The 27869-nt window shown below is 32.9% G+C and overlaps 5 protein-coding genes across 7 annotated transcripts; all 5 read left to right on the top strand.

Annotated features, from left to right (window-relative positions):
- Positions 1-549: 549 nt before the first annotated feature.
- LOC130980442 (uncharacterized) lies at positions 550-3181 on the top strand. Its single transcript, XM_057904124.1, has 5 exons — positions 550-879; positions 1014-1409; positions 1539-1751; positions 2042-2098; positions 2189-3181. The coding sequence occupies exons 1-5, from the start codon at positions 550-552 to the stop codon at positions 3179-3181; spliced, it is 1989 nt and encodes a 662-aa protein (XP_057760107.1).
- A 51-nt stretch (positions 3182-3232) lies between these two features.
- LOC130980443 (uncharacterized) lies at positions 3233-5847 on the top strand. The gene is made up of 4 exons (XM_057904125.1): positions 3233-3601; positions 3794-5060; positions 5176-5275; positions 5424-5847. Exons 1-4 carry the CDS (start codon positions 3233-3235, stop codon positions 5845-5847), a joined length of 2160 nt encoding a protein of 719 aa, XP_057760108.1.
- A 10611-nt stretch (positions 5848-16458) lies between these two features.
- Positions 16459-19764, top strand: LOC130979430 (uncharacterized). Of its 2 annotated transcripts, none has more exons than XM_057902877.1 (3): positions 16459-16956; positions 18132-18351; positions 19126-19764. In XM_057902877.1, the coding sequence occupies exons 2-3, from the start codon at positions 18229-18231 to the stop codon at positions 19576-19578; spliced, it is 576 nt and encodes a 191-aa protein (XP_057758860.1). In that variant the 5' UTR covers positions 16459-16956; positions 18132-18228; the 3' UTR covers positions 19579-19764. The 2 variants fall into 2 exon arrangements, with proteins under 2 accessions (XP_057758860.1, XP_057758861.1); XM_057902878.1 differs by having other exon boundaries at positions 18138-18351.
- A 2542-nt stretch (positions 19765-22306) lies between these two features.
- Positions 22307-24279, top strand: LOC130979191 (protein WALLS ARE THIN 1-like). Its single transcript, XM_057902568.1, has 6 exons — positions 22307-22759; positions 22875-22937; positions 23018-23134; positions 23224-23626; positions 23767-23918; positions 24030-24279. Exons 1-6 carry the CDS (start codon positions 22575-22577, stop codon positions 24202-24204), a joined length of 1095 nt encoding a protein of 364 aa, XP_057758551.1. The 5' UTR covers positions 22307-22574; the 3' UTR covers positions 24205-24279.
- A 1168-nt stretch (positions 24280-25447) lies between these two features.
- Positions 25448-27546, top strand: LOC130979228 (protein RTE1-HOMOLOG). Of its 2 annotated transcripts, none has more exons than XM_057902610.1 (3): positions 25448-25632; positions 26157-26459; positions 26948-27546. In XM_057902610.1, the coding sequence occupies exons 2-3, from the start codon at positions 26187-26189 to the stop codon at positions 27374-27376; spliced, it is 702 nt and encodes a 233-aa protein (XP_057758593.1). In that variant the 5' UTR covers positions 25448-25632; positions 26157-26186; the 3' UTR covers positions 27377-27546. The 2 variants fall into 2 exon arrangements, with proteins under 2 accessions (XP_057758593.1, XP_057758595.1); XM_057902612.1 differs by having other exon boundaries at positions 25494-25632; positions 26197-26459.
- The last annotated feature ends 323 nt before the right edge of the window (positions 27547-27869 follow it).

The following is a 27869-nucleotide window of genomic DNA, read 5'->3' on the forward strand; positions in this document are numbered from 1 at the left end:
AAACTCAATGACATAAATATAACTTTTCACCTTTTTCAATACACCGTAATAACATCCTCCTTTAATTGTTCAAATTTGGCTCTAAAATTTCTAGTTGTTATATCCGAATGATCCTGTGGAGTTTGAATATGATTGAGTTCCGAAATTATTTTTTGACCATGATAGATTGTATGTCCTAATGAGAAAAATATCCAGAATTATTACATACTTATTATTATTAAATTAATATATATTTTTTTAATAATAAATAATATTACGTGTCTCATAATTATTTTCATTGGCTGATATAGTAGTATTTTTTTATAGTTGGTATTTAAATTATTTATTTAATAAAATTGGTTCAGTAACTCATATAAATACATAAAGTGTTATCTATATTTTTAATTCAAGAATTTGAAAATTATTTATCCATTCACTACTTGTAACATTTAATATAGTATTTTTTAGATTTTTTAAAAAATTACGGCACATTTTACCATTTATCAAATTTTGGTGATAAAGGTTCTTGATAAAAATTATAGTTACACAGCTCTTTCACACAAGTTTCGGATGGTTTGGCACATCAAAGGTGGCTTTGATCTGCTTGATGTGAGGTTTGGGTACTTCATGGTAAAATTTGATGCAGGTGAAGATCGTGAGAAAGTCATGCTTGGTGGCCCGTGGTTGATTGAGGGACACTATGTTGCTGTAAAATCGTGGGATATAGATTTTCGGCCATGTGAGGAATCCTTCGGGTCTACACTTGTATGGGTTCGGATTTTGGGGCTCCCAATCTGGTGCTATCAGGAACAAGCCATGATGCGTATTGCTTCTGCAATAGGAGTTCCCATCAAAGTGGACTTAGCCACTAAGTTGGCTGAGAGAGGACGATATGTCCGAGTATGTGTTCAATAAATTTAGGACTGCCAGTGATCAAGCATATCATTGTGGAAGGCGTAACTCATGTAGTGGAGTATGAAAGTTTAAATTTAATTTGTAACTCTTGTGCACGTTATGGTCACGATCTGGCACAGTGCTTGGGTAGAGACTCTAGGGAAGGAAAGAGTGATGATTCCGATGCCACCAAGCCACGAGACGGTACAAAGGTAGTGCCACATCCTGAGACCAAAATTCACAATTCAAATAAAGTAGAACCTGATGTAGTAGGTGGCGTTACTGGCGAGAATCCTGCACCGAGTTTACAAAAGAATTTAGAGGCTAATAATTTGGAAGGAAATAATGTTGAGGAGGCTTGCATGCATGATGAACCAGGCTGGGAGCAAGTTGTGAGGAAAGGTAAAACCAAGCTGGGCCAGAAGCAATCTAACAAGGTCCAAAGAGGCACTCAATCCAGAACTGATTCGGATAGAGTAATCAGGCCCACCATCCACTTCTCTCACACGAGTGGATCCAGCTCTTATCGCGCCAGGGTTTGGTCACGAGTCAAGGTCGGACACAGCGCTTTCCGTGTTGGTGAGACGTCGATCTCCTCAACCCGACACACCCCAGTGCCTTGCGGGTCCTCTCTTCAGAAATGACCAAGGCCGGGGTCCCTACAGAGCTCGCCAGTTGAGAAGAATGGAGGCACGGTGGTGGAAGCATCGTCATGTCTTCCTGCAACCGTGAAGGAGGATGTTACCGTAGCGGTTCCATTGGTGAAGAAAGGCGCGTTGCCGGCTGTTATTGCGTCGGTATGCGAGAATAAGGAGACATTCCATGGAGATCCGGAAAACCTGAAGGTCACGGGAGTCACTTCTGCTGGGCAAGCCTCGGTTTGAGGTTGGTGAAGCACTTTAATTTCCTTGTTTTATAATTTTATATTTTATATTATGGATAGCTTAAATATAATAGTTTGGAATATTAGGGGTGCTTCTAATAAATTAGCCCGGGTGAATTGTAAAGAACTGGTTAGGAAATTTAAACCTGTAATTTTTATTGTGGTTGAAACTCATTGTCCTTTTCAACACTTGAAACTGTTCTGGGAAAGACTTGGTTATCACCCTATTGGTATAGTGGAGGCGTCAGGACATAAGGGGGTATCTGGTTCCTTTCTGCAATGCAGGGTGTTCACTGCAAATGGGTTGATGCTTTCGATCAGTGTGTTACAGTTGAGGTTCAGGTAAATAATGTGATTTGGAGGTGCAGTGGTATCTATGGTAATCCTCAATTTAATACCAGAGTTTTGCTATGAGATTATCTTGTTACTCAGTCTTCGTCTTTCTGCGGGCCATGGATTGTTCTTGATGATTTTAATGAAGTACTATTCTCTCATGAATCTAAGGGTTGCCTCTTCTCGAGTCGTCATGTAGATCGGCTTGCTACATCTCTAGGGGATAGTAATCTGTTTGACTTGAAGACTATTGGAAGACGGTTTTCTTGGTACAGAAGGGTTAAAAATGGTGTTGAGGTGGCAAAAAAACTTGACCGGGTCTGTATCAATAGTGGCTGGCTATCTCTCTTTCCAGAGGCTTATGCAGAAATTTTAAATAGGCTTCAGTCTGATCATTGTCCTATCCTAGTGCGCTGTGCAGGTCGTCCCCAACCGAAAAAGAATAGACCTTTTTGGTTTATTGCGGCTTGGGTAACTCATCCGGAGTACAAAAATATTGTGAACCAGTCATGGCAGGCTGGCTACAGAGAGATGCATGGCAAACTTTCAGAAGTGCAGAAGAACTCTTTGGAGTTTAATTCTAAAGTGTTCGAAAACATTTTCGTTAGGAAATGCAAATTGGAGAGACAGATTAATTTCCTTCAGAAGCGACTTGAAGTAATGGAGGATTTGTCTATGCGGAAAAAAGAAAAACAACTGATTGAGGAATTTAATAACACGCTTGTGCAGGAGGAACTTCTATGGTTTCAAAAATCCAGAGAGCAGTGGGTAAAATTTGGGGATAGAAATACCAAATTCTTTCATGTCCAGACTCTTGTGCGGAGAAAACATAATAAGATTCATGATCTCTTTCTTCAAGATGGGGTATGGGAAACGGACTCGGATGTCCTTAGAAGGGAAGCTGAATCCTTTTATAAACACCTATTCTGTCAGTCGGAGGATGTAGACTTAGGTTGTCTTGGTGATGTGCCGCTACCTTCCCTGAATGATGAAGCCTGTTGTAATCTCATAGCGCCAATTACTCTGGAAGAAGTTAAGTCAGCCGTTTTCAGTATGCATTCTTTTAAGGCACCGGGCCCTGATAGGTTTTAAGCTTTATTCTTTAAAGAATACTGGGAGATTGTTGGTTTTGATGTTTGGACTATGGTTCATCATGCGTTCTCTGGTTTGGATATGGATCCAAGGATGATGGAAACTCTTGTGGTTCTTATTTCAAAGGTAGAAAACCCGGTTTCCATGAAGGATTTCCGACCAATTAGTCTCTGTAATGTGGTTTACAAAGTTATAATGAAGGTCCTGGTCAATAGACTTCGTCCCCATCTCAAAGAGATTATTGGGCCCCTTCAAGGAGGGTTTATCCCGGGGAGAGGAACCCCAGACAACATCATTGTAGAACAAGAGGTTCTCCATTTCATGAAGAAGACAAAGTCAAAGAAAGGCACCTTGGTCTTTAAGATTGATCTGGAGAAAGTGTACGATAGAGTGGATTGGGGATTCCTGAAACAAACCCTAGTGAGTTTTGGCTTTCCTCCTCCGACAGTCAATCTGATTATGCGTTGTGTCACTGCTTCCTCACTGTCTATCCTCTGGAATGGGGATAGATTAAATAGCTTCACTCCGAGCAGGGGTCTTAGGCAAGGAGATCCTATATCACCGTATCTGTTTGTGTTGTGTATGGAGAGATTGTCTTGTTCTATTAATTAGCAAGTTGATAAGGGCTTGTGGAAGCCGGTTGCGGTTTCTAGAGGGGGTCCAAGAATTTCTCATTTGATGTTTGCCAATGATTTGCTTCTTTTCTGTAAAGCTGAAAAACAGCAAGTTCAAACTGTAATGGTAGCTTTGGAAAATTTCTGCAGAGCCTCTGGGATGAAGTTTAATGTGGAGAAATCTAAAGCGCTATGCTCTAGGAATGTTTCAGCAACAAGAAAAGAGATTTTCACTGGAGTTTCCTCCATCAGATTTGTCCAGAACTTGGGCAAGTATTTAGGGGTGAACCTTAATCACTCTCGGGTGACACGCGCAACTTTCAATGATGTTCTGGACAAGATTCGGGGAAGGCTAGCCAGCTGGAAAGGGAGATTGCTTAATAAGGCAGGTAGACTCTGTTTGCTCAACTCGGTAGTGACTGCGATTCCTACTTATCGTATGCAAGTATCTCTCTTCCCTAAAGGGGTAACTAATAAGATAGAATCCATGATGCAAAACTTTCTATGGAAGGGTCAAGCTGATGGTAGAGGCCTAAATCTAGTTAACTGGAAAGTGTTGGTCACCCCTAAGAAGTTTGGAGGTCTGGGAATTAGAGATCCTTTTTGTGCCAATATTGCTCTTCTTGAAAAACTAGTTTGGCAACTTTTTCACCATCTCGATAAGCTATGGGTTCAACTGTTGACGGAGAAATACCATTCTTCTAAGGATGATTGTCTTAGTCGGTCTCGAGAAAGGGAATCTTATGTTTGGAAGAGTATATGTCGAGCTTGGGATATCCTGAAGGAAGGTTTTATTTGGTGCATTGAGGATTTGGAAAAGAACTTTTGGTTTTCTAAATGGAGAAGAGAGGGGCAACTGTGTCAGGAGATGAATTATGTTCACATTTCTGATTCGGATCTCAGGATCTTGGACCTTTGGTCATCTGGACAGTGGAACCTTGAGAATATCTATTCTCCTCTGAATCAGTCTCTGCAGAGCAACATTAACTCTTACAACCCAGATGTTCAAGCTGGTTCAGAGGTCGGTTGGTGTTGGACTGATGCGGTTTCAAAGGTTTATGATGCTCATAGTGGTTATTTGTGGCTCAGTAAGAAGATGTTTAGTTGGGAGGATAGGGGTGATTGGCTTTGGCTTTGGCGTCAACATGTTCCGGAAAAGCACAAATTTTTGGCCTGGCTATGTCTTCAGGAGGCTCTTCCTACTGCTGCATTTCGTTTTAGGAGGGGCATTTCGCACACGGATAGCTGTCCACGATGTTTCTCAGGTCAGGAATCGGTATTACATTGTATTCGGGATTGTCCAAAAGTCCAACTTGTTTGGCAAGCTTTAGGGATCTCCGATCAACCAGTGGATTTGATGAGTTGGTTCTTACATAATAGCAAACAGTGCCCTTTTAGATTCTTTTCTGGTCTCTGGTGGATTTGGTGTTCAAGGAATAACGAGATCTTTCATCTTCACGACCATTGGACCACAGACAAGGTGATTGGTATGACTTTGTCCTTGGAAAAGGAGCTCCAAAATATTTTTGAGTTGCAACAGCTGTCTATCCCCTCAACCATTAGTGGCTCTTGGATTCCTCCTCAGTGGGTACCTTTAAGATTAATTGTGATGCTAGCTATCCTGGCAGTGGTGCTCGAGTTGGTTTTGCTTGTGTTAGCAGAGATTGGAAGGGAAGGGGGCAACGAGGCTGTCTGGGAACAATTGAGAGTCGTAGCATTTTGCAAGGAGAGTTGTTTGCTATTTGGAGAGGCTTTCTTTTAGCATGGGACTCGGGACAAAGAGACATTATATGTGAGACAGATTGTGTGGAGGCTTTTACTATTGTCAATAATTTACAAGATTGCTCTGTGTTTATTGATCATTTGGTGTTAAAAATTCGAGATATCATATCTTGGAAATGGCGTGCTGATCTTCAGTTGATCTTGAGAGATGCAAATACAGTAGCAGACATCATGGCAAGGACCGCAATGAGGACCCTTTCTCCCCAAGTGGAGCTTCCGTTGCCTTGGAAAGAATTTGAGAGTAGTATTCAGCGGGACTGCCTTTCTTAAGCAGTTTCTTGTTTTTTTTCTCGTTCTTAGTTTTTGTTTATTTCTTTTAAATCACCAAAAATTTTGCCATTTGTTAAAATTTTAATTGGACAAAGATTTTATAATAAGAATGATTAATTTTTATTTATGCAATATATTTTTAAATACATAAGATAAAATATCAATATTCTTGTATTTTTCTTCTATCGTTGTGTTTGTATTTAGGTCAGATTTTTTTTGTTTTATTTTAAAATTATAAAAAATATATATTATTACCAAAATTTTAAAATATGAAAATATAAATTAAAATAAAAAAATTAAATTAAAGTATATTAAAAATTATTATGTTGGATTAATTTAACACAATATATAACTACTATTTTGATAATAAAATTATTATGATAAACATGAATATGAGAATATTATTTAATATCTTATTAAGTGTTGTGTGTTATGTTAGATCAATAAATTGAATTAGGAATTTTTGAGAGGTCCTTTTGTAATTATCTTATAAAATAGTATTTTTGTATATAAAATAATTTTATTTATTTTTTAATATAAGAATGCAAAACATATTCTTTGATTTTTAATATTTTATCCCAAACACCTACATTAATTTAAAACATAAATACATTTTCTCGTAATAAATTTATAATAAAAGTTTTAGTTAAAAAGTACTCAGTACTTCTTTTGTAATTTAGAGTAATAAATTTATTTGTATTTTCTAGTTATTACTTTGTAAAATATACCTATTCACCCAAATTAAAAAATACATATGGCAAGAAATAAAAAATATATTTATATTTTTTCTCTTTATTATATTTGTTATTAACAGTTTTATGAATACATTGTTTATTTTATTTTTTTTAATTATTTATATATTATATGATGAAGATGGAATATTAAAAAAATTATCATTATTTGGTCCATTAAATTTATTTTGTGAAATGGATTGTACAAGAATCCACGAAGTCTAAAAAAGTTAGATACCAAATTTTTATAATTTTATATGTTGTTTGATTAAGGAGTACTTTGTTATATATGTAAATTTATTCTATTTATTCTATTATATAAAAATTGGATTTCTGCCCTTAATGATGGAGTTGACGTGGCATGCTCCGAAAAGTGTTTCTCGATTTAATTATTTTAACTCATTCAATACAATTTATTGAATGATTTAATTATTTCAACTAATTGATTTGATTAAATATTTAAATATCAATATAATTTATTATAATTTATATTACTTAATTAATTATACTACATTAATTATAATTCGTTATATTAGGAAATTGATTATTCTAATTAAATTTATTAAATTTAGTTATATATTATATATGAATTAACGTTAATTTATAAATTATTTTATATTATAATATTCAATCAAATAAATTTTAAATTACTTTAAATTATATATGTACGGAAAAATGGATTTAAATGTGGTTTATATAGTATAGATAGTATTTAATTAAGAATGGTGCATTTTTAAGCGTTTTGATATGATTTAATTATATCAGTTAATTAATTTGATTAGATATTTAAATATCAATGTAATTTATTATAGTATATAATACTTGATTAATTTTACTACATTAATTGTAATTCCTTATATTAGTTAATTGGTTTATTCACTTATAAAATCTGAAATAAAATAAATAATTTATTGTTTATTCTAATTGAATTTATTAAATTTAATTATATTATATATAAATTAAAGATAATTTATAAATCACCTTATTTTCTTAACCTTTTATATTCTGTGGATTGTTAAGTTTTAAGTTTTATATTTCGTTAAGTAAAAGTAATATAAGGTAAAACTTTTTTCATTCTAAATGGAATTATTCTATGTATTATTAACTAATATCATTAGATTTAATTTATTAAAAATATAAATTAATTTTATATAACAAATTATTAATTAAACTCATTCTAAAACGTAAGCAAAATAAATTAATTTCCTAGGTGACTCAATGTAGATCTATGATTTATACAACAATCAAACAAAGCATAGAACTTGTGAATTATGATCAAAAGAGAATAAAAAAAATAAGGCCCACACCATGTTTGCTTGCTTGCCTCCATTGCATCTTAACAAAACATGGGCCTACGAAGAATAATCCCGATTCTAAGCTGGGCAGATAAAAAATTTATCTGGATATCATACAATTAATTTCAACCCGCACTCAAAGTCCTCTTTTAATCTTTTTGGGTCTTCTCTCTCCCAGCAAGCAAACATATACGCCAGCAATGGAGAACGGCGTCTTGGCATTGGCAACTTCAGTACGGCAAAAATGAGAAGACTGGTTGCTCATACGGCGACGAGATAATGACGAGGTTATGCCGATGAGGAGGTCAACGACGATCGGAGATGCTAATGTGACCAAAGAGGCTAGATAGCATATTAGCAAGAGGAGACTTTCACTTATGTTGTTGTCGTTCAGATCGCCGTCGCACCAGGATGCTCCCTATCTGTAACTGATAGAGGTGAGTTGCTGCAAGGAAGGCATGGATTCAAATCTTATTTTTATATTCCTTTTTTTACTCAGTACATTTTGATTTGCCAGTATTTATGATATAGAATAAGTGTTTTATTTTCAATTTAAATCTTTTTTTTGTTTTTTAAATCATCAAGACAGATTTTTTCTTCTTTTAGATTATGGAGGATATGTGATTTTGGATGCACTCCGATTTTAAAATGATTTACTCGAAAATATACCTCTTCTTAGTTGCTATAAAAGCCTAAGAGGTGTGGTCCTACAATCTTACTATACGTACTTGCTAGAATTTACGTTTGCTCTTTTTTTTTTACTAGAGAAAAAATGGTTAGGCGATATGATTTGTTGGAGATGATTGCATCGCCAAAGGAACGTTGGAAGATTCATGTCACAGTAATCAGACTTTGGTTTTTACCGAGATTCAAAGACCCCAAATCCATTAGCTCCATTGAAATGGTGTTGATGGATGAGCAGGTACTTCTAATTTTATTCATAGTTTCATACACATAATTGTTTCTCTGTTTTCATACACTTAGTCCCATATTTATATGATCCTCACCTCATAATTGTCATAATTTTAACCTCAACAGTTTCTACTTTTCTTGGAATTATTCATTCAAAAATAGAACAAGAACAAAATCCAATTCTATGTTTTCTTGCAAGAAAACATAAGCTTTTCATCATAGAAAAAGATTCTACAGTCAAAAACAAATTTAATATATAGCTCATGTTGTATTGGACCAATAAAAAAAGGGATTGGGGGACTTTTAGCAAAATTTTCATAGACAGCTATATAAAATCATAAATTTTAGCTTACAAAGACATGCACTAATGCCAAGATACATAATTACTAAATAATACAGATTTTGGATATAAGAGTTTATGTTGATCAAAAATAATAAAATTTGAGTCACTCTTGCTTTCACATCCTAAAAAAGTATAATGTATATCTTTGATAAGAAATAATAAGCACATCACAACAAAATTGATTCAGATTATTCCTTACTTTTTTGTTTATTATTCTCATCTTGAAGACTTAAATTTCTTATTTTCGTATGGGTGACAACTAACAAGAGAGGTTTATATTAGAAAAGTTTGTACCAAGTATCTTCAGGTAGTGTTAACTGTTGAGAACCAACCAATATAGTCTCCACTGATTTAACATTCAAAATTTTAGACTAAATCAATCACATTAAATAAAGATGCATATGGAGGGAAAAAAAGAGAGAAAAATAATAAAAGCATGACTGACGCATATGCATGATTGTTGTTAATATTAACTCTTTTCTACATAACACTTAATTCTCATGCATGATTATCATCACAAATTTTTTCTTTTTAATACCTATGGTTAAAAAAAATAAATCAAAAGTTTTCTCTAACCTGTTTTTCATATGAGTTGTATGAAAAAAAAAGTCAAGTTCAAAAATTTTATACTCAAGTGGAAGTCACTAAACCATAAAATTAGTCGTTTTAAATTAAATATTTTAATTATTGTGTTAATATATAATTAATTTTTTTTGTAAAATATAATGATAGTATACATTAAAGTATTAAATATTTGAATCCATTATATGTGTATAAATTCGTTATTTGAGGGTGAATATAAATCTATTAGTTAATACTTAATACTTAATATTTTGGAATTAAATCATATTTTTAATTCATTCTGTTATTTTTGTTGAAAGAAATATTTTATATAAATTTTGTTTGTGTATTTAGTTGGACCTTATTGGTATTGTGTGTAGAAGGTGAATAATAAAATATTTTGTTTTGTGAAAAAATAGGGAACAACTATGTATGCTTCTGTAGGTAAGAATCTGATATTTGTGTTCAAATCATTGATATTGGAGGGAGTTCTGTATGTTTTTACATACTTTGGAGTTAGCAACAACTGTGGATTGTACCGCATATCACATCATTTTCGATTATTTTTTCAAAAAATAACTACTATCTTACCCTCTTTTTGTGATGCAATACCGTTATATGGTATTAAGTTAGTTCCTTTTAGAAAATTTATGGAATACTCTTCTCAACATCCTTTTTTGGTTGGTAAGAGTATAATTTATGGTAAGTATATAAGTTGATTTTTCTTTTGTTTTCATGACAAAATATCACTAAGATGGGTGATTTGTGCACAATCTTCTGATTGAATTTATTTTAGACGTTGCTAAAGTTATAACTGGTGTAGAAGGTGAGAGAAAATATGTGAAGAATGACAAACTTATTGACATGTTGGTCATTCATATTGAGAATGACGGGTGCATTTTTTTTATGCCCTTACTCAGCACTTAATATGTTTATATAAGCAATTTTTTATTTTTTAAATAATTTAATTTTTTTTTGCAGTTTAAAGCTTAATATTACTGTTTTTGGAGAGATGGTGGACCGGATCAAAGGTCTAGTGACAACGGGTGAGCAACAGCTACAAGTAGTTATTTTTTAATTTGCAAGAATAAATAATTTTTTAGGTATGTGAAGATTTGACCACTATTGAATGGTTATATCTTATTGTAGCTATTTCTACTAATTATTGAGATGCGATTCAACAGGTATTTTTAGTTTTAAAATTTTATAGTGTGATGTTATATATAATAGTAATTTTTTTTGTTTTTAAATTTTAGAGTGTGATACTACATATCATGGAAGCAAAATTATAAGTATTATATTTTGTGTTTTAATACTTTTGATCTTGTGGAATTACAAGTGAAATTATAGAAAACAATAATAACAATTCCGGCAAATGGCTGGCGTTCTAGAAATTAAAATTTGAAGTGATAAAAAATATTATTATATACACATGGATAAATTGTATCACCAGTTTTTTATTTTTTTATTGTAAATTCTATGTTGAATTACTCAACAATTAATTAATCAATATATAATTTTAAGCTATATTTTGTTATTATATAATGCTTTTTATTATTTGATATTTGCAATAATTATTTTTTGTATAGCTTATTGTTAAAATAAAAAATTTTACTAATTAATTAAATTCACAATAGATTATAGTTATTTTTTTAAATCTAAGGACACTTTTGGTTACTTTCCATTCGATAATTTTTCTGTCTTGTATAATTGTATAACTTATTTAAGCAATGATTATTGTACATAGGTACTAATATTTTACAGAACATTATGTATGGTACCAGGCTCTTGATAAATCCAGATGTTCCTAAGGTTGTGATGCTTCGAAAAAGGTATTGTATCAATATTGTGAATTATTTATGGTTGTCCATATTGACTGTATTTTTATGGCGTTGTGATTGATAAGTAGCAAGTATTATAGAGAGATCTCGCAGTACCTGTCTGTACTTTCTGGCAAACTGGCGTATGTTAATGAAGATGAAGTTTTATATTCCACTGAGAAGAAGACAATAAAGGAGTTACATGCGGCTGCAGATGTGAGTGCCTTATAGAAACCTACTTTTTTATGTTTGGTTCATTGTTTGTTTTTTTTTTTATTTTCAAACTGTTTCTATGTAGGTTGGATTCTATGTTGTTCTGGCCACTGTTCTTAATGTTGAACCCGTTCTAAGTTGGTGGTATAAATCTTGTGTTTGCAGCATGAAGGTAGAAGCTAATGCGGATACATACTTCTGCAATGACTGTAATAAGGATGTGAATAATGTGGTTGATAGGTATGACCCTAATTGGACTTATTTGTGTAATCTTTTCATAAAAAAGTAATATAGTTATGTAATTGATTGTCTCTTTTTAATTTATTTAGCAATATCTAGCTTAATACCAACAATTAGTAGACAATAAGAGAACAATTTATTAAAAACAAAAACTGCTTTGATTGATAGAAATATCGTCTATCCACAAAAAAAAAAAAAAAGAGATAGAGTGCATAGAAAAAATTCATATACCTACAATAATTTTATACTAAAGTCTCCTCTGCTAGACTAAAATCTAGAAAATTAATAAGCCTAAACAAATTGTATTTGAGCATTTAAATTGTGTTGAATATAATTTTTATGATTTTATTGTAACTAAAGGGTGACATGCCAAGTGTTAATTGATGTTTTTGAATAAAAAAAGCAAGTATAAGTTAAATTTGTTGGTTTTTGATGGTAGTGTTACAACAAGTTTTGTTGTGTTCGATAAGGAGGCTACAGCTCTATTCGGACGGACCTGTACTGAGATGGTGAAAGAGTTCAATGTATGTGGTTTCTGCTGTTGAAACCATTTGAATGGTTATGATGATTCAATGTCGGATGTGAATATAGAAGATAATTTTATACTATCTTCAGAAACTTTAGACGGTATGTAAAAATTTTATCTATATGTTTATTTACATCTTTGTGTACATTATGGACTAAATTGCATCGGTATGACAACTGAGTATCTAAAGAGAGTTCATTCGACAGATGTGTGGGATATAGAAAATCCTATTTATCAATGTCAATACTGTAAAGTATGGATGTGGTCTGAAGAAAGGCTTGCTAAATTCAAATAGTCGCCCCAACCAAAGTTTTCATTATGTTGTATGGAAGGAAAGATCGAGCTTCCTCTACTTTTTGTACCTCCTGATGAGCTCATTCAGCTTCATACTGGAGGAGATCAAAGAAGTCTTCATTTTCTAAAAAATATAAGGGCATTTAATTCAATGTTTTGTTTTACATCAATGGCCGAAAAAATTAACTGTGGGGTGAACAATGGGACTGCTCCTCCAAATTTTAAGCCTGAGGGTCAAAACTATCATAGCATTGGTAGCTTACTTCCTCCGAATAGTTTGCGACCAACATTTGTCTAACTATATATCTATGACACAGAAAATGAGATTGATAATCGATAATTTTCATGCAACCAGTCAAATATTTTAGTTATTTTTTATCTGTGAGAGAAGATAACAAAATTTATTGTGTTTTTTTTTGTGCAGTTCCAATGAAGCTATAAATGAGTGGGATAAGAAAATTGTGGCAATATTAAAAAACATGCTAGACAAATATAATAGTTTGGCAAAGAATTTTCGCTATGCAAGAGATAAGTATCAACAGAAAAATTACACAAACATAAAGTTTAAGTTGATTAGTAAAAGGACTATAGATGGCAGGACATACAACTTGCCATCTGCATCTGAAGTGGCTGCATTGATTGTTGGCGATGTCAAACAACTAAGCAAAGATAGAGATATTATTATAGAGAGTCAAACTAGATTCGCTGAGATATTGTTGGCTGCATTACCTGTGTATTGTGATGAAGGGATTTTTTCTTTGTGTATGGTCATGGGGGTACTGGAAAAATATTTCTCTGAAACCTTACGTTTATTGAGATTCGCTCAAGGGTGATATTGTGTTAAACATTGCTTCAAGTGGTATTACATCTTTACTTCTTCCCAATGGAAGAACGGCACACTCAAGGTTCAAAATACCGTTGAATATAATTGAGGATTCTGTATGTAACATCAAACCTGGTTTTTCTCAAGCAATGCTGCTGTTGAAAGCCAAACTTATAATTTGGGATAAGGTTCCAATGGTTAGTAGGTACTACTATGAAGTGCTTGATAAATGCTTAGGTGATATCATGAGATTTTCTCCAACATATAACAAAGATTTGTCCTTTGGGAAAAAAGTGGTTGTACTAGGTGGAGACTTTAGACAAATTCTTCCTGTCATTTCACGAGGATTGAGACAAGATATCGTTCATTCAACCGTGAATTTGCCTTACTTTGGAAGTTTTGTCAGGTGCTCAAACTAACAAAAAATGAGACTCTCTATAGGGACGACTGCTACTTCAGATCAAGATGAGACAAAGCAATTTGGTGAGTGGTTATTGAAAATTTGTGATGGTCTAATATGTGACAATATGGATGGTAAATCTGAGATATGTCTTCAAAGGAGATATTGTTATTCCTTTTTCGGACCAGGTATTTGATGGGTTAGTTCATTTTTCCTATCCAAATATTTTGGATAACATGTCCTCAAAGGATTTTTCAAAGCAAGAACTATATTGGCTCCCACGCTGACATCGTTGAAGATGTCAACAACCATCTGATGGCTATCATTTCTGGAGGGAAAAAAATTATATCTTAGTTCGGATTCGATTTGTATGGATGAAGGGAATATGGAGAGTCAACTAGATCTCTATGGTCCTGAATTACTGAATAGCATAAATTGCTCTGGTTTGCCTTCACATAAATTAATACTCAAGGTTGGTGTTTTGGTGATGTTACTGAAAAATATTGACCAATCTAGTGGTTTTTGTAATGGTACAATGCTACAAGTTAGGAAGCTTAAAAATCCTGTCATAGAATGTGAAATCTTAACAGGTAACAATGTTGGTCATATTGCTTTGATTCCAAGAATGAATATGGTACCAACAAATAAAAACTGTTCCAGTTAGATTCCAACGAAGACAGTTTCCCATAGTATTATCGTTGCCATGACAATTAATAAGTCTCAAGGACAAACTTTATCTCATGTTGGATTGTACTTGCCCAAACCAGTTTTTACACATAGCCAACTATATGTGACACTTTCAAGAGTTAAGAGTAAGAGATGTTTAAAAGTTTTACTTATAAATTACGTAGAAATGTCTGCAAATTCAACTATCAATGTTGTTTACAGATAAGTCTTTGAAAAAATAGGATTCTAATATAAATATTTTAATTTTATTTTAAATTCTGTATCAATGTATAATTATTTACTTAAAAAAAAGTGTAAAATAATTATTACTCACTATTTTTAAATTAAACTTTGATTTTGATAATAATTTTATAAATTTTTTAACATAATAATTATTTTGTATTTTGTTAAACAATAGGCATCAGAAATATATAAACCGTGTATATTAATTTAATTAATTTTGTTATAAAATATCAACTAATTATGTTATTATGACGTCTGTTACTTGGACCAACTCTATTATCATGCGTTTTCATCCCTAGATTTTTCAAAGAGTAGAATATAGATATTAAACAAAAATTGAATTTATAGCAAAAAAAAAAAAATATCATAATACATGTTAAGTTTTATATTACCTGATACAAAAAAAACCTAGCTGAATCTGAAGCCCCACTCCACCCCCAGCTCACTCTCACACTCTCTAATCTCTAACGGCACACCACAGACACACAGGCAGAGCTGGGAGCTCGCCTCGGTTCACCGACACTGTATGCTCGCCGCCGTCGCTGCGGCTCTCACTGGATCCTCAGCGTCATGTGCTCCTCTCTCCTCCATCTGAGCTCGGCTGCTCTCGCATCTCTCGCCTTCGCGTCTGCTCGAGCTGTGCTTCCTGCTCATGTTGTCGCGCGCCTCCCTCGCCTATCTCCCTCCTCACGTATCTACTCGAGTTTGCTTCCTGTTCGCGTCTCACCGCCTCTCCTTCGTCTCTGTGGGTGGTTGTTGCTGGTCGTCCCTCGTCGTTCGTGCCTCCGTGGTTGTTGCTTTCTGCATGCTGTCGTGCGTCGTCCACTTTCTGGAATCGATTATGTCTCTGCAACAACAGGTAACCATTTTAATTTTTTTTCAGTTATTCTAATATTTTATATGCTATATTAATTTTAAGTAGTTGATTCATTGATGTTATTGCTGTTAATTTTATTATTGATTGATTTATGATGCTGATTAGAATATGACAGTGGTTAAAATATTGAATTGATTTATGAATTTGTTTATAAATATGAATATGCAGTGGTTTTGCTGATTATGAATATGCTGAGATTTTGTTGATTTTTGAATTGGTTTATGAATATGTATATGTTGATTATGAATATGAATATGTAGTGGTTTTTTGTTGATTATTGCTGCTGTAACTATTCTGATTGGTTTTGCTATTAGTTATTTAGTTGATTGATTTTTTTTTCTTTTATGGAATTTTAAGATGGCTTCGTCAGAAACACCATTAGAAACATAATTATTTTTAGAATTAAGATACTATTGTGTGCAATCTCCTTGTACATACTTTGTGATATAGTTATCACACCCGACTCGATCTGACCGAAAATCCGGTCACTTAGTCAAGCCAAACCGCTCGTAAAACCAAATGTTCAACGGACCCGGCCGAATCCAGTTTGACCCGACGGAATTTCATAAAGACAGGTAACCCGGCCGGTTAATTTAACCCGGTCCGGGTCGTTTTTTTTTCTTCTAATACCTGAAACGGTGTCGTTTCAGACGACCCCTCCCCTTTTCCTTTGGATGAAACCCTGACTGAGAGTCTGAGTGGAACCCCCCTAACCCAGCCAGTCTCTGTGCTCTCTCCGCCTATCCCCCTCACCCTCACCCTCACCTCGTAACTCTCTCGTCTCTCCCCTCACCTCGACAGTCGTCACTCTCAGTCTCTCACGGCCTCACCTCGTCGCTCTCTCAGTCTCTCACATCGTCCCTTCACCTCGGTCGTCGTCGCGGTCCCGTGCCCCTGCCCTCTCTTCGCCGGCGGCAGAAGCAGACGGAACCGGATCTGGTCCCTTGGGGGGTGGTGGTGGTCGTCTTCTTGCTTCTCACGGTCTCTGTCTCGCACCTGGTCTCGACCTCTCCCTTCCCTGCGCTCTTCGTCGCCGGTAGCAGAGGCAACAGATCCCGGTGGGCTGGTCTTCGTTGTCGTCTTCTTGCTTCGAGCCTTGCCATCAGCTTCTCCCTTGCCATCAGCTTCTCCTTCGCCGTCAGCTTCCTTGGTGCAACCCGATTTGGTGAGTTCCCCTGTTCTTTGTGTTTCAATTTTGTTGCTGCATCACTGCACTTTGATTTTGTTGCCAAAATAATTTGTTGCTGAAAGTGTTGATTGTGTTGCGGAAATTTGTTACTGATTATCATGAACCTTGAATTTGTTGGTGAGTTTCCCCTGTTCCTTCTGTTTCAATTTTCTTGTTTTTTTGTTGCTGCCTGAAAGTTATCATAGTTTAAGTTTTTGTTGCTGCCTGAAAGTTATCATAGTTATCACAGCAGAATTTGTTGCTAGAACTCTAGAAGTAGAATTTGTTGTTAGCTGTAAGTTGAATTTGATGCTGAACATATGATAAATGTGGTTGTTGCTGGAAGTAGAATTTGTTGCTGGATAACTGAGTTGAGTTGAATTTGTTAATGAACCTTGTTGTTAATGCAGTGTTTCTTATGGAAGATATATGCAAATCAAAATGAGAAAAATGTTGAACAAGCTCCAAATTTATCCTATAAAGATATAGATGTCGATTTTAATTTTTAAGATCACTTGGACTTGATTTATCGATTGTGTTATCTTTTGCTTTCTCTTGTTTATTTAAATGGAGAAAGTATTTTGTACTAGAAACTAGTTTATTATCTCTTTTTACATCATTAGTTATGTCTAAAAATTAATATTTGATTATTATTATTATGTTTGTTCAGACTTGCATTTTAAGTTTTAATACGTAATTTTAATTTTATTTATATTTTTTTAAATTATGACTGGGTCAATCGGGTGAATTAGTGATCCACCGGTTGAACCAGTGACCCGGCGACCTGGTCGCCGGTTCGGTTCTGATAACTATGTTTTATGATTGTTATTCTTATTGTGTCAAATTAAAATATTATTGCAGTAGTACTAACTAATTTTATATCTATTTTCGTATTAGTTATTTTTAAAATTTGAGACTTAATTGTTGTTAAAATGTTAGTGAAGACATGTATTTCAAATTTTAATTTTAAGTTTTTGACTATTTTATATTTTTATTTAAATAAGATCGGTTCAATCGGTTCAATTAGTGATCCATTGGTTGAACCTGAGACCCAGTAGCCTGACCGGTTCGATCACCGGGTCGGTTCTAACAACTATGATTTCATCACATTTGGTGTCTTTTCAATGCGAATATTTAAAGCGCATGTTGACAAATGAGGCCAATTCCTATAGCTACAGGAAAGCAAACAAAAGCATCAAGAAGAAGGATATAGTGACACGTGTAGCTCCATTCTGGATTTTAAGGAGATAAAAAAAAGAGTCAAGTCTGATGAATATGTTGAAGCAAGCAGTCGGAAGAATTTGGAAAAGCAGCAGTGGTTATGCTTCAGAAGGAGGAACAAAAATTTTGGCTTGGAGTTATGTTCCTTCATTCTATTTCCACAATACACAAGTAAACTCTCTTCTGCCTATCATAACTCCTTTTTTGTTTTCTTTCTGTGGGAAAATATTTGCTGGAATTTGAATTATTTATTCATTTAGAATAGCAGAAATCGGCTGAGTGACATGAAGTGGCAAACAGAGTTGAGTGGAAGTGCGGCACTGAGAGACAGTGGAACTTGAATTTTTCAAAAATAAGGTGTCAATAACAAAAAGTTTCTAGATTTTCTAAGTTTTGGAGAGTGAAGCTATGGTGTATTGCCTATCATGAAGTTAGAGAGATCTCAGTTGTATAATCAAATAGGAATTTCACATAGTGTTCTCGCATCATTCTTGGCAAATAGAGATACTATCGATAGTGTGAACTCACAAGGGCATGATTAATTGTGGTTAACTCAGTTTGTTTCCATATTGAGGCCACATTTTCCTCGATTATTTCTGTCATTTGTATACTTCATGTAAAGCACTTGTTTCACAAGTTCATTCATTCTACATGCAAGTCTATTTGTCTAGTGACTTTTACACTCTTTATTGCAGAATTGTGCATTTCATCAGGGAGGGTGAACAATATGTAGTATGTGTGTGTGTGTGTGTATATATATGAATAGTTACCATACCAGTCAGATGATTTGGTTTTAATCATATTCGAAGTTGAAATCAAAACTCAAAAAGATGACATTGGAAATCAATAGCTCTCTGATGAAGATATAGTTCTCAAAATTATGAACTAAGAAAATATATGAAGTAAAAAAAAAATTCTCATTTCAGTTCACTTGTTTTTTCCCAGGCTCATACAGCACCTAGAAGCTTTTTCGGTGTTGAGGATTTCCTTGATGATGACAACAGCAAACCTTACACTTACCAGAAAGGGAAGAAATCAAAGAATCCACAAAAACATGTATCATTCAAACAAAGAACTGTTGCATACATGGAGCCTTTTACTCTTGATGTGTTCATCTCAAAGCGTTTTGTGTCGGCTTCGCTCACCCATAGAGTGACAAGCAAACAGGTTGCAGTTTCTGGTACCAACTCCAAGGACATAAAAGCTGTTCTTAAATCTCGTTCAGACATACCAGCTTGCATAGCAATTGGAAGGATTTTGGCCGAAAGAGCAAGAGAAGCTGATGTTTACACTGCCTCTTATACTCCAAGGGATAGGGATAAATTTGAAGGGAAAATCAGAGCTGTAGTTCAATCACTTATTGATAATGGGATTGATGTCAAGGTTTATCTTGATTGAGTTATTAACATCTATTTGAGCAAAACTTGCCAACTAAATTATTGAGATTTTAGTTAGCGGTGTAGGTTTGGTTTGATAAAGTTTTTTGAAGAGGTATAAATATTTTTTTGTATTTGAAAAATAGAAAAATCACGTGTTTTTGAAAGCATGTAAGAGGAAGCTTTTTAAAGTTGTCGGTGTTTATTAAAAGATCTAATATAATTTTATATATTGATAAATATTTGAATTTTTTTGTATTTATGTCTATACGGTTTTTTTAAATTTTAAAAGTTATTTTATCAAATATAACTGTTCTTATTTGTGTTTATTAAAAATTATTTTTAATTTTATTTATCAAATATAAATGTTATATACTTTTGAAAAAGTAAAACCCTTATCAAATAAGGGAATAACTTTCTTATGTGCTTTAAGCTTTCATAATATGTCTATATATAATTATTGAGATTATAGTTACTTATCAAAATACTTATCTTAAAATTGAGTTTTATGAATATGAATTTGAATTATATGAATTTATCTCAATTGATGTGATTCATGTTAGGTCAGTAATTTACTGGTAAAATTGAGATTCTCTTAATTTTTCTTTTTTATAAAATGTGATTTTTTATTATACATTCTTTAAATAGGACAAAAAAAAATGTAAAAAAAATATTAAATAATAAAAGATTACACTTATAAAAAATTTAAAAAAAATTAAGAGAATTTATTTCTATAAAATTGTGAGGTTGTTAGACATGTAAATGAATTTAAAAAAAATGAATAATTGCACATTATGGAATTAATTTCACATAGTAATCCATATAACTAGCTTTCATAAAGTTTAAAGCTTTATAATTATGGAAATATTGGTTTATCTAATAATTAACGTCAAGCAGTTATTAATTCAAAATTTTATTGGCAACATAAAGGTGCCAATTCATTTAATTTTTTATATGATGATTTTAGTAAATCTTAATTATGTGCTTGGTTTTGAATTAAGATATTAATTTTTGTACATTGTTAGTCTAAAAGATTTTTATATAGTCATATCAAATAATTCTATTTGTAAAACTTAAAAAAGAAATAAGAATTAAGTCTAACACAACAATAGAAGATATATTTTATTTTTATTCTTTTAAAAGCATATTCATAATAAAAAATATTCTCATAAATAATTTACATCTAATAAATTTTTTTTAATAAAGTTGCTATAAAAAATGTGTAAAACTTTATTTATTTAGCTCACAAATGTACAGAAGAAATTTTTTAATAATAAACTTCTATCATTAAAAGTAATATTAAAACTTAAATTTAGATGCCAATTGACTTTATATATTGTGTAGGTATTTATAGTATATTAAAAGAGTATGATAATAATTTGATGAGAAAAATTAGTTTGTGTACATTTAATTTTTTTAATAAAATATTTATGTTAAACTATTTTATTTTTATTCTTTAAAAATATATCCAAATAAAAAAATCTGCAACAATAATTTACATCCAATAAAAAAATATTAATGAGATTACTGTAAAAAAAATATGAAAATTTTTTTTTATTTAATGTAATTGACAGAAGTTACGTGAATGTTGAATTAATGAGATAAGAGAAAATATGTAACAATAATTTACATCTAATAAAAAAATATTAGTGAGATTACTGTAAAAAATAGGTAGAAAATTTTTTATTTAATGTAATTGACAGAAGTTACGTGAATGTTGAATTAATGCGATAGGAGAAAATATGTATGTGATAAAATATAAAGTATATTTTAGATAAATTATAATGATATTTTGATACTTTATTGATATTAAAATATAAATTAATTTTTTAATTATTTTTAATGTCTTATTTTAATTATATCAAGTATTTAAAATATTTTTTTTTGTTTTAATAAATAATAATATATATTATATCTAAATTTATTTTAAGAATATATGTTAAAAGTAAGACGGGACATGCTGATACGTGATAGTATTTATGAGTGTCCAAGCGTGTCCAAAGAATTTATTTTTATTTTTTTATTAAAACACAGTTGAATATAAGTCGGACGAGTGTCGGTGAGTGTCGTATCCGAAATGTGTCTGACACGCAATAACTCATCAAAGTGTCGTTGCTTCATAAGTCATGTGTTACCGACTAAAAGTACTACTTAAAAATCAAATAATTCAGTTATCAAAATCAATTATTATATATTTTTTTATATAAATATATGTATTGTCTGATTTATTTTTAATATACATTTAGCATGGTTGCTACTTGCTAATTATTGGCTCTCTTTAGTCTTTATGATTAGCACTGAGGTCTTTATGATTGAATCAAATGTGCAAATCAGCAGAAGGACAAGCCAATGAAGCCATGTAGGCTGCTGTAGCCACACCCAGAACACTAGATAGAACACTAGAACACTAGAACACTAGCTTTCTAATATATATATTTTTTTAAATACTACTATATATATTATAAAGGTATTTAAATATAATTTGTGTCAACTATCAAATAGTTCTAACAAGTGATTTTCTTATACAAATAAAAAAGAGAACACAATAAAACAAAATTCGTGTAACTTTTTACTCCATAAAAGTAAAACCTCTTATCAACTCAAATATTGAATATTTCGACAACTTTCAATTAGAGACAAGAAACAAAAAACAATTGATTAATATAAGACACAGACTAGAATACTAGACAAAGACAAGAAAGACAAGTTGACAATCACATGCCAGTAGATTGCTAGCACTAGATATGAATCCATAAACATATTTTAATTTGGAAACACAAATTTCATTCCAGATGGTAAAGAGCAAGTTGGGAAGTCCACATATATTTTGTTTTTCCTTAATTGGGTGGATGAATCACTGTGACCCAGATGGGAATATCACCCTTTCCCTTCATCTTGGTCAACCAGTTCTAGATATGAACCTACCACAACCACAAGACCATCAATAACACTGAACTCTCACTCCTTCTCATCCTAAATCAAGCATCTGCACTGCTTCTCTTTGAGGATCTGAAAGCAATGAATATGGTGCCTGAGAGAGCTAGGCTACACTTAGCCTTAACCTTCCTACAATTTTGTCATGCTGGACATCATATAATAGTGAGAATTGCTCTCAACATGGGTTTAAGCAAGCTAATCTTCCCAGTATATAGAAACATTACCGCCCTCGTTCTTCTGGCTCCTCTTGCTTATTTTTCAGAGAAGTATTTAGTTTAATTAGCATAATACTCAATAGCTTATATGAACTACTGTTGTATTTTCTCTTCTTCAAATGGTCAACTATCTTACTCCCTTTATATTGTTTTCAATCTTTACAAGGAAAGACAGGCCACCGCTAACCGGTTATTATATGATGCAATTTTTCCTACTTGGACTAGTTGGGTAAGATCTCTTTATCTATAAATTGGCAACACATATTTGAGTAGTGTGATTCTAAGATCAAAAACTTCTGACTCTGTTAGAATAACAATAAAAGAAGGATGTTACCTAGTGGGTCTAGATAACACATCGCCCACGTTTGCATCTGCTATGCAAAACTCAGTTCCAGCCTTAACTTTTCTGATGGCTGCAGTACTAAGGCAAGTTACAACCCTTAACCCTCTTAAGCTTGAAAACCTGTGATGAATACTTACAAACATGTTTGTTCAACTAAATATGTAAAGTGCAGATATGAGAGTGTGCACTTGAATAGGCTAGATGGTTTTGCTAAGGTTCTTGGAGTAGTTGCTTCTGTTGGAGGAGCATCAATCATCACTCTTTACAAGGGACCTACCATCTATGCTCCATATTCAACATTGAATCATAAACAATCATTGTCTATGTTGGGGGATGCCACAGGAAAGAACTGGAACTTGGGTTGCATCTGTCTCTTTGGTCACTGCTTATGTTGGTCTGCTTGGATTGTAATGCAAGCATCTGTTCTCAAAAAGTACTCTGCCCCACTCTCAGTTTCTGCCTTTACTTGCTTCTTTGGTATCCTGCAATTTGCAACAATTGCAGCGTTTTTTGAGAGAGATTACAAGGCCTGGCAATTCAATTCTAGTAGTGAAATCTACAGTGTCTTGTATGCGGTTAGTAAATCAAACCTTGTACTCAATCAATATGCACCTTGCATTACCATTTTCAAGACAACTATTCTTTTTTTTTAAGCTAATGATCAAAGTTCTTAATTTAACTTTAACTGTTTTTTCATTGGTTTTGTTTGTATTAGGGACTAGTGAGTTCAGGGATAGCAGCAGCAATACAGATATGGGCTATTGCTAAGGGAGGACCAGTGTTTGCTTCAATTTATCTACCTTTACAGACATTAATGGTAGCCTTGATGGCATCCATTCTTTTAGGGGAAGAATTCTTCTTGGGAGGGTCAGTTATTATAATCCAAGCAGATTTTATTTCATGTTGTTTCCTGAAAATGGCAAACCTTGCCTATGGTTTATGCTCTGAAAAATTTTGTCTTTCAATTTTGTGGTGTAGGATTATTGGAGCTTTATTGATTATAACAGGCTTATACCTTGTTGTGTGGGGAAAAAGTGAAGAAACAAAATATGGCAAAGAGGTCATAGCCCCTATGGAGTCCAAGAATCATGGTGAAGGAATTTGTGACAATGTTTCCATCATCCAACCTTTGATTCTTACCCCAAACACTTAGAATTTTACATGGGAGAGAATATAAATCCACAAGGAAAACTGTAATTGTTTCATTTAGTGAAACCAAATTTTACAATGTGTCTTTCTTACAGTCATAGTATACCATAAATATAATCACCTCTTATTAATAATAATATAATATAACTATTGATATGGATAATGTATTAATAGAATAGAACCCAATATCAGTAACTCAGATGATTGATTCATATATGTTAATTGAACTATATACATGGACTAATGGCAGATGAACTATCTATAGCAACATTTTCCACCAGTTTTTGACATGCAAAAGAAGCGGCGTGTGGCATTCATGTTCCCAGTTTTCTACAACGAGTTATCTGTGCAACCCAATTCAATAATTTCTATCAGTGTCAACATTATTAGAGTTAAAATAATCCATCTTTTGGTGCTTAATCCATCATGTTTAAGAGCAATGGTATTGATCAGTCTTAACTCTCATTCACCTAAATTCTTTGTAGCACTGCATAGTCTCAGGCTCTGGGATCTCCTAAACATGAGAAAATCTTCCTCAAGAGTCAAGACGATGGTAAACAACAATGTCAATATCGTTGAAGTATATAGCAAAATTGGAAATTTCATTAATAATAATAATAATAATAATAATAATAATAATAATAATAATAATAATAATAATAATAATAATAATTCATTTGAATGATAAATATGAATTTTAAAGTACAAGGGGTTTGTTAAGTTTGCTTAAAATTGAAAGTTTAAGTTTTTAAAAAATACATATATTAAAAATAAAAAAAGTCTTTCATTAAAAGCCCTTTACAAATAATAAACACCTTATTTAGATGCACTTTTAGCTACACACAATTTTAAATTGTTTTCAACTTTCTAAAAGAAAATAAAATTGCATTCCCGTACGTGCATTTTAGATTATATTTTGTATAAGGTGATATGTGCAGTCAAGTTGATAAATGAAATTTGTTAAATAAATTGAATGATTCAACTATATTTTTATTTAACGGCTCTCAATTATCAACTATCAACTCTAGATGAAGTTGACTATACCTAAATTTATATTTTTGTGTAAATATTTTTTAAAATTTTATTTCTATACATAATCAATATAAAAAAAATAAAAAATGTTACATAAATAATTATATATTTCTAAAAAATATGTCGATCGTCCTATTAGTCAATAATCCATTAATATTAAACTACTTTACATATATAAAAAGAAAAAGATATCGTTAAAAAATAAAAAATAAAAAAAATTGTCAGAAAAAAAAAAAGAAAAAGAAAAGAAGCATGAAGAGAAGAGAAAAGGAGTTTGACGTTGATTACGGTTTACACAGTTATGGCTGAAGGTGAGAAGATAGAGAAGAAGCAAACTCTGAGATTGTAGGAAGCTGCACACTGCACACTTACACTCCTTCCTTTCAATCTCAATTCTCAGGTTATTCATTTCTCATTTGATCCGATCTCTCTCTTATCTCTTTCTGCTTCAACTAGGGTTTGTAATTCCATCATGGATCGCACACATTATTTAGATGCAACCAAATTCGATCTAATGGTTTCAAATTCCATATCCATATACGCTTACATGGTATAGCATACTTAGCGCCCTACATCAACATTCTCGTTGTTTCAAGTAGCCAAATCCTTTTATCCTAGAAGCTTTATTTTCTTGTTAATTTAATTTCTGCCTCTCTGTTCAGAAAAAAATTTATATGGTTGTCTAGAAAATTGAATTAGGTACGTTTGGAACGCCCATTTCATGTATGAAAGTATCTTAGCTTTGGGATTAGAAAAAAAGGTGATTGCTTACCTTTCTGCAAAGGGAATTACTGAATTACATCATTGATTCGCTTAATTCATGCAAATATTTATACCAACTTACTTATTGTTTCGCTTGATTATAAATTCATACTTCAAAAAATTCAAATCATGTGTAAAACCTACTTATATTGTTGTTTATAGGCAACTCAGTAATTTTCTCCCAATTCTGCAATGGAAGCAGAGTTGGATCCTGAGCAGCAGCAGCATATGATGCATGGAAGTTTTCCCCAAACTATGCAAATTGACCCTAGAAGGGCTCGGTTCCCATGCTCCATCGTGTGGTCACCGCTTCCTGTGATATCGTGGTTCATCCCTTGCATCGGTCACATTGGCATCTGCAGAGAGGATGGGGTCATTTTGGATTTTGCAGGGCCTAATTATGTGTGTGTGGACAATTTTGCATTTGGATCTGCCACTCGGTATATTCAAATAAGCAGAGATAAGGTATATGCTATTCTTTGTCTTTCTTTTTGGGAAGACTGCACAGTGCACAGCAATGGTTTATTTCACCCTTAGTAAATGCATATTTGCTGAAAAGAAAGTCCATTGTTGCTGTAGGCAGGACAAATAGAGAGATGGGAAGGCATGTTTGGATTTCAATTTGAAGTTCTAAAACCATAGTTCAGGCAAGAGTTTTCAAATGAGGAGTATTCACCCAAATTATGCTTTGAAACCATTCAAACAGAAAATCAATGCTAAAATCAATACACGATATACCATGAAACTTTGCTTCTTTGCGAGATGACTCCAAGTAAATTGCTTTTTGTGCTTTTGGTTTTACACACCATGTTGGGATTTACACTAGAGGGACCCTTTTGACTGATAAGATTCTATAATGAACTATGAAATTATTAATCGGTCCAATTTGTTTAGGCAGTTGTTTCCTTCTTCTGATTTGTTTCTCTAATTTTGTTTATAATAACTGCCAACAGTGTTCCATCCCTCTATGCCAATCTCCAGAGAGTGGTGAGGAAGACTACTTACAGGGTGAAAATGGAGGAAGAAGAGAATTGAGGACTTGGGATGATGCTTTGCTGAAGAGCACACAAGAATTCCAACATCGATCTTACAGTCTCTTTACGTGCAACTGCCACTCATTTGTTGCCAATAATCTAAATAGGTTGGGCTTCTTGTCTCGTGGATGGAATGTGGTGACCCTTGCAATTTTCATTCTGTTCAGGGGACGTTGGGTCAGCACAGCATCTATGCTGAGATCTGTCTTACCATTTATTTTTGTATTTTCTATTGGAGTCATTTTGGGGGGCTTCACCTTCCTAAAATATTGGTTCCTATTCACTTCTGCACTCATTGGTTGGTTCATTATTGGTACATACTGTTTCAAGAATCTGATTCAGTTGTAGTAGGTGTTTACATTGTCTGGAACCTGTTCCACTTTGTATGAAACTGTAGTGCATTCCGAGTTTGTGATACATAGCAATATAGCATCTAATATCTATATATCATTTAGATGACACTCGTTGGTGTTGTTGTCATAGACATGTTGATTGAATAGGACTCCTTATGTATGCAATGTCAAGTTGGTAGTATGTGCTGTTAAGGGGCGTGTAGCAGTTTCATGTTCCTTTGTTGACGATTTGATTGAAAATTGAGCAAGATATTATGGATTTCAAAAAATTTTTTGTTTAAAGTTTGTGTGTCAATTGTCAAACTAGGGCAGGGGAAAATACTTTTCAGAATATACTAATATCCCTTTTGAACATTGTTAATTTGTTATTGAGGAAGTGATATTCCCTTGTCAAATTGAGAAATGAGAACTCATAAAAGGATGGCCAAAATTAAAGTTCAAATTATTCTCTAACATCATTCACTGAATGGGTATATAATATGGGCCTG

This window comes from Arachis stenosperma, chromosome 5 (assembly GCF_014773155.1).
Source record: "Arachis stenosperma cultivar V10309 chromosome 5, arast.V10309.gnm1.PFL2, whole genome shotgun sequence".
Taxonomy (NCBI): Eukaryota; Viridiplantae; Streptophyta; class Magnoliopsida; order Fabales; family Fabaceae; genus Arachis; species Arachis stenosperma.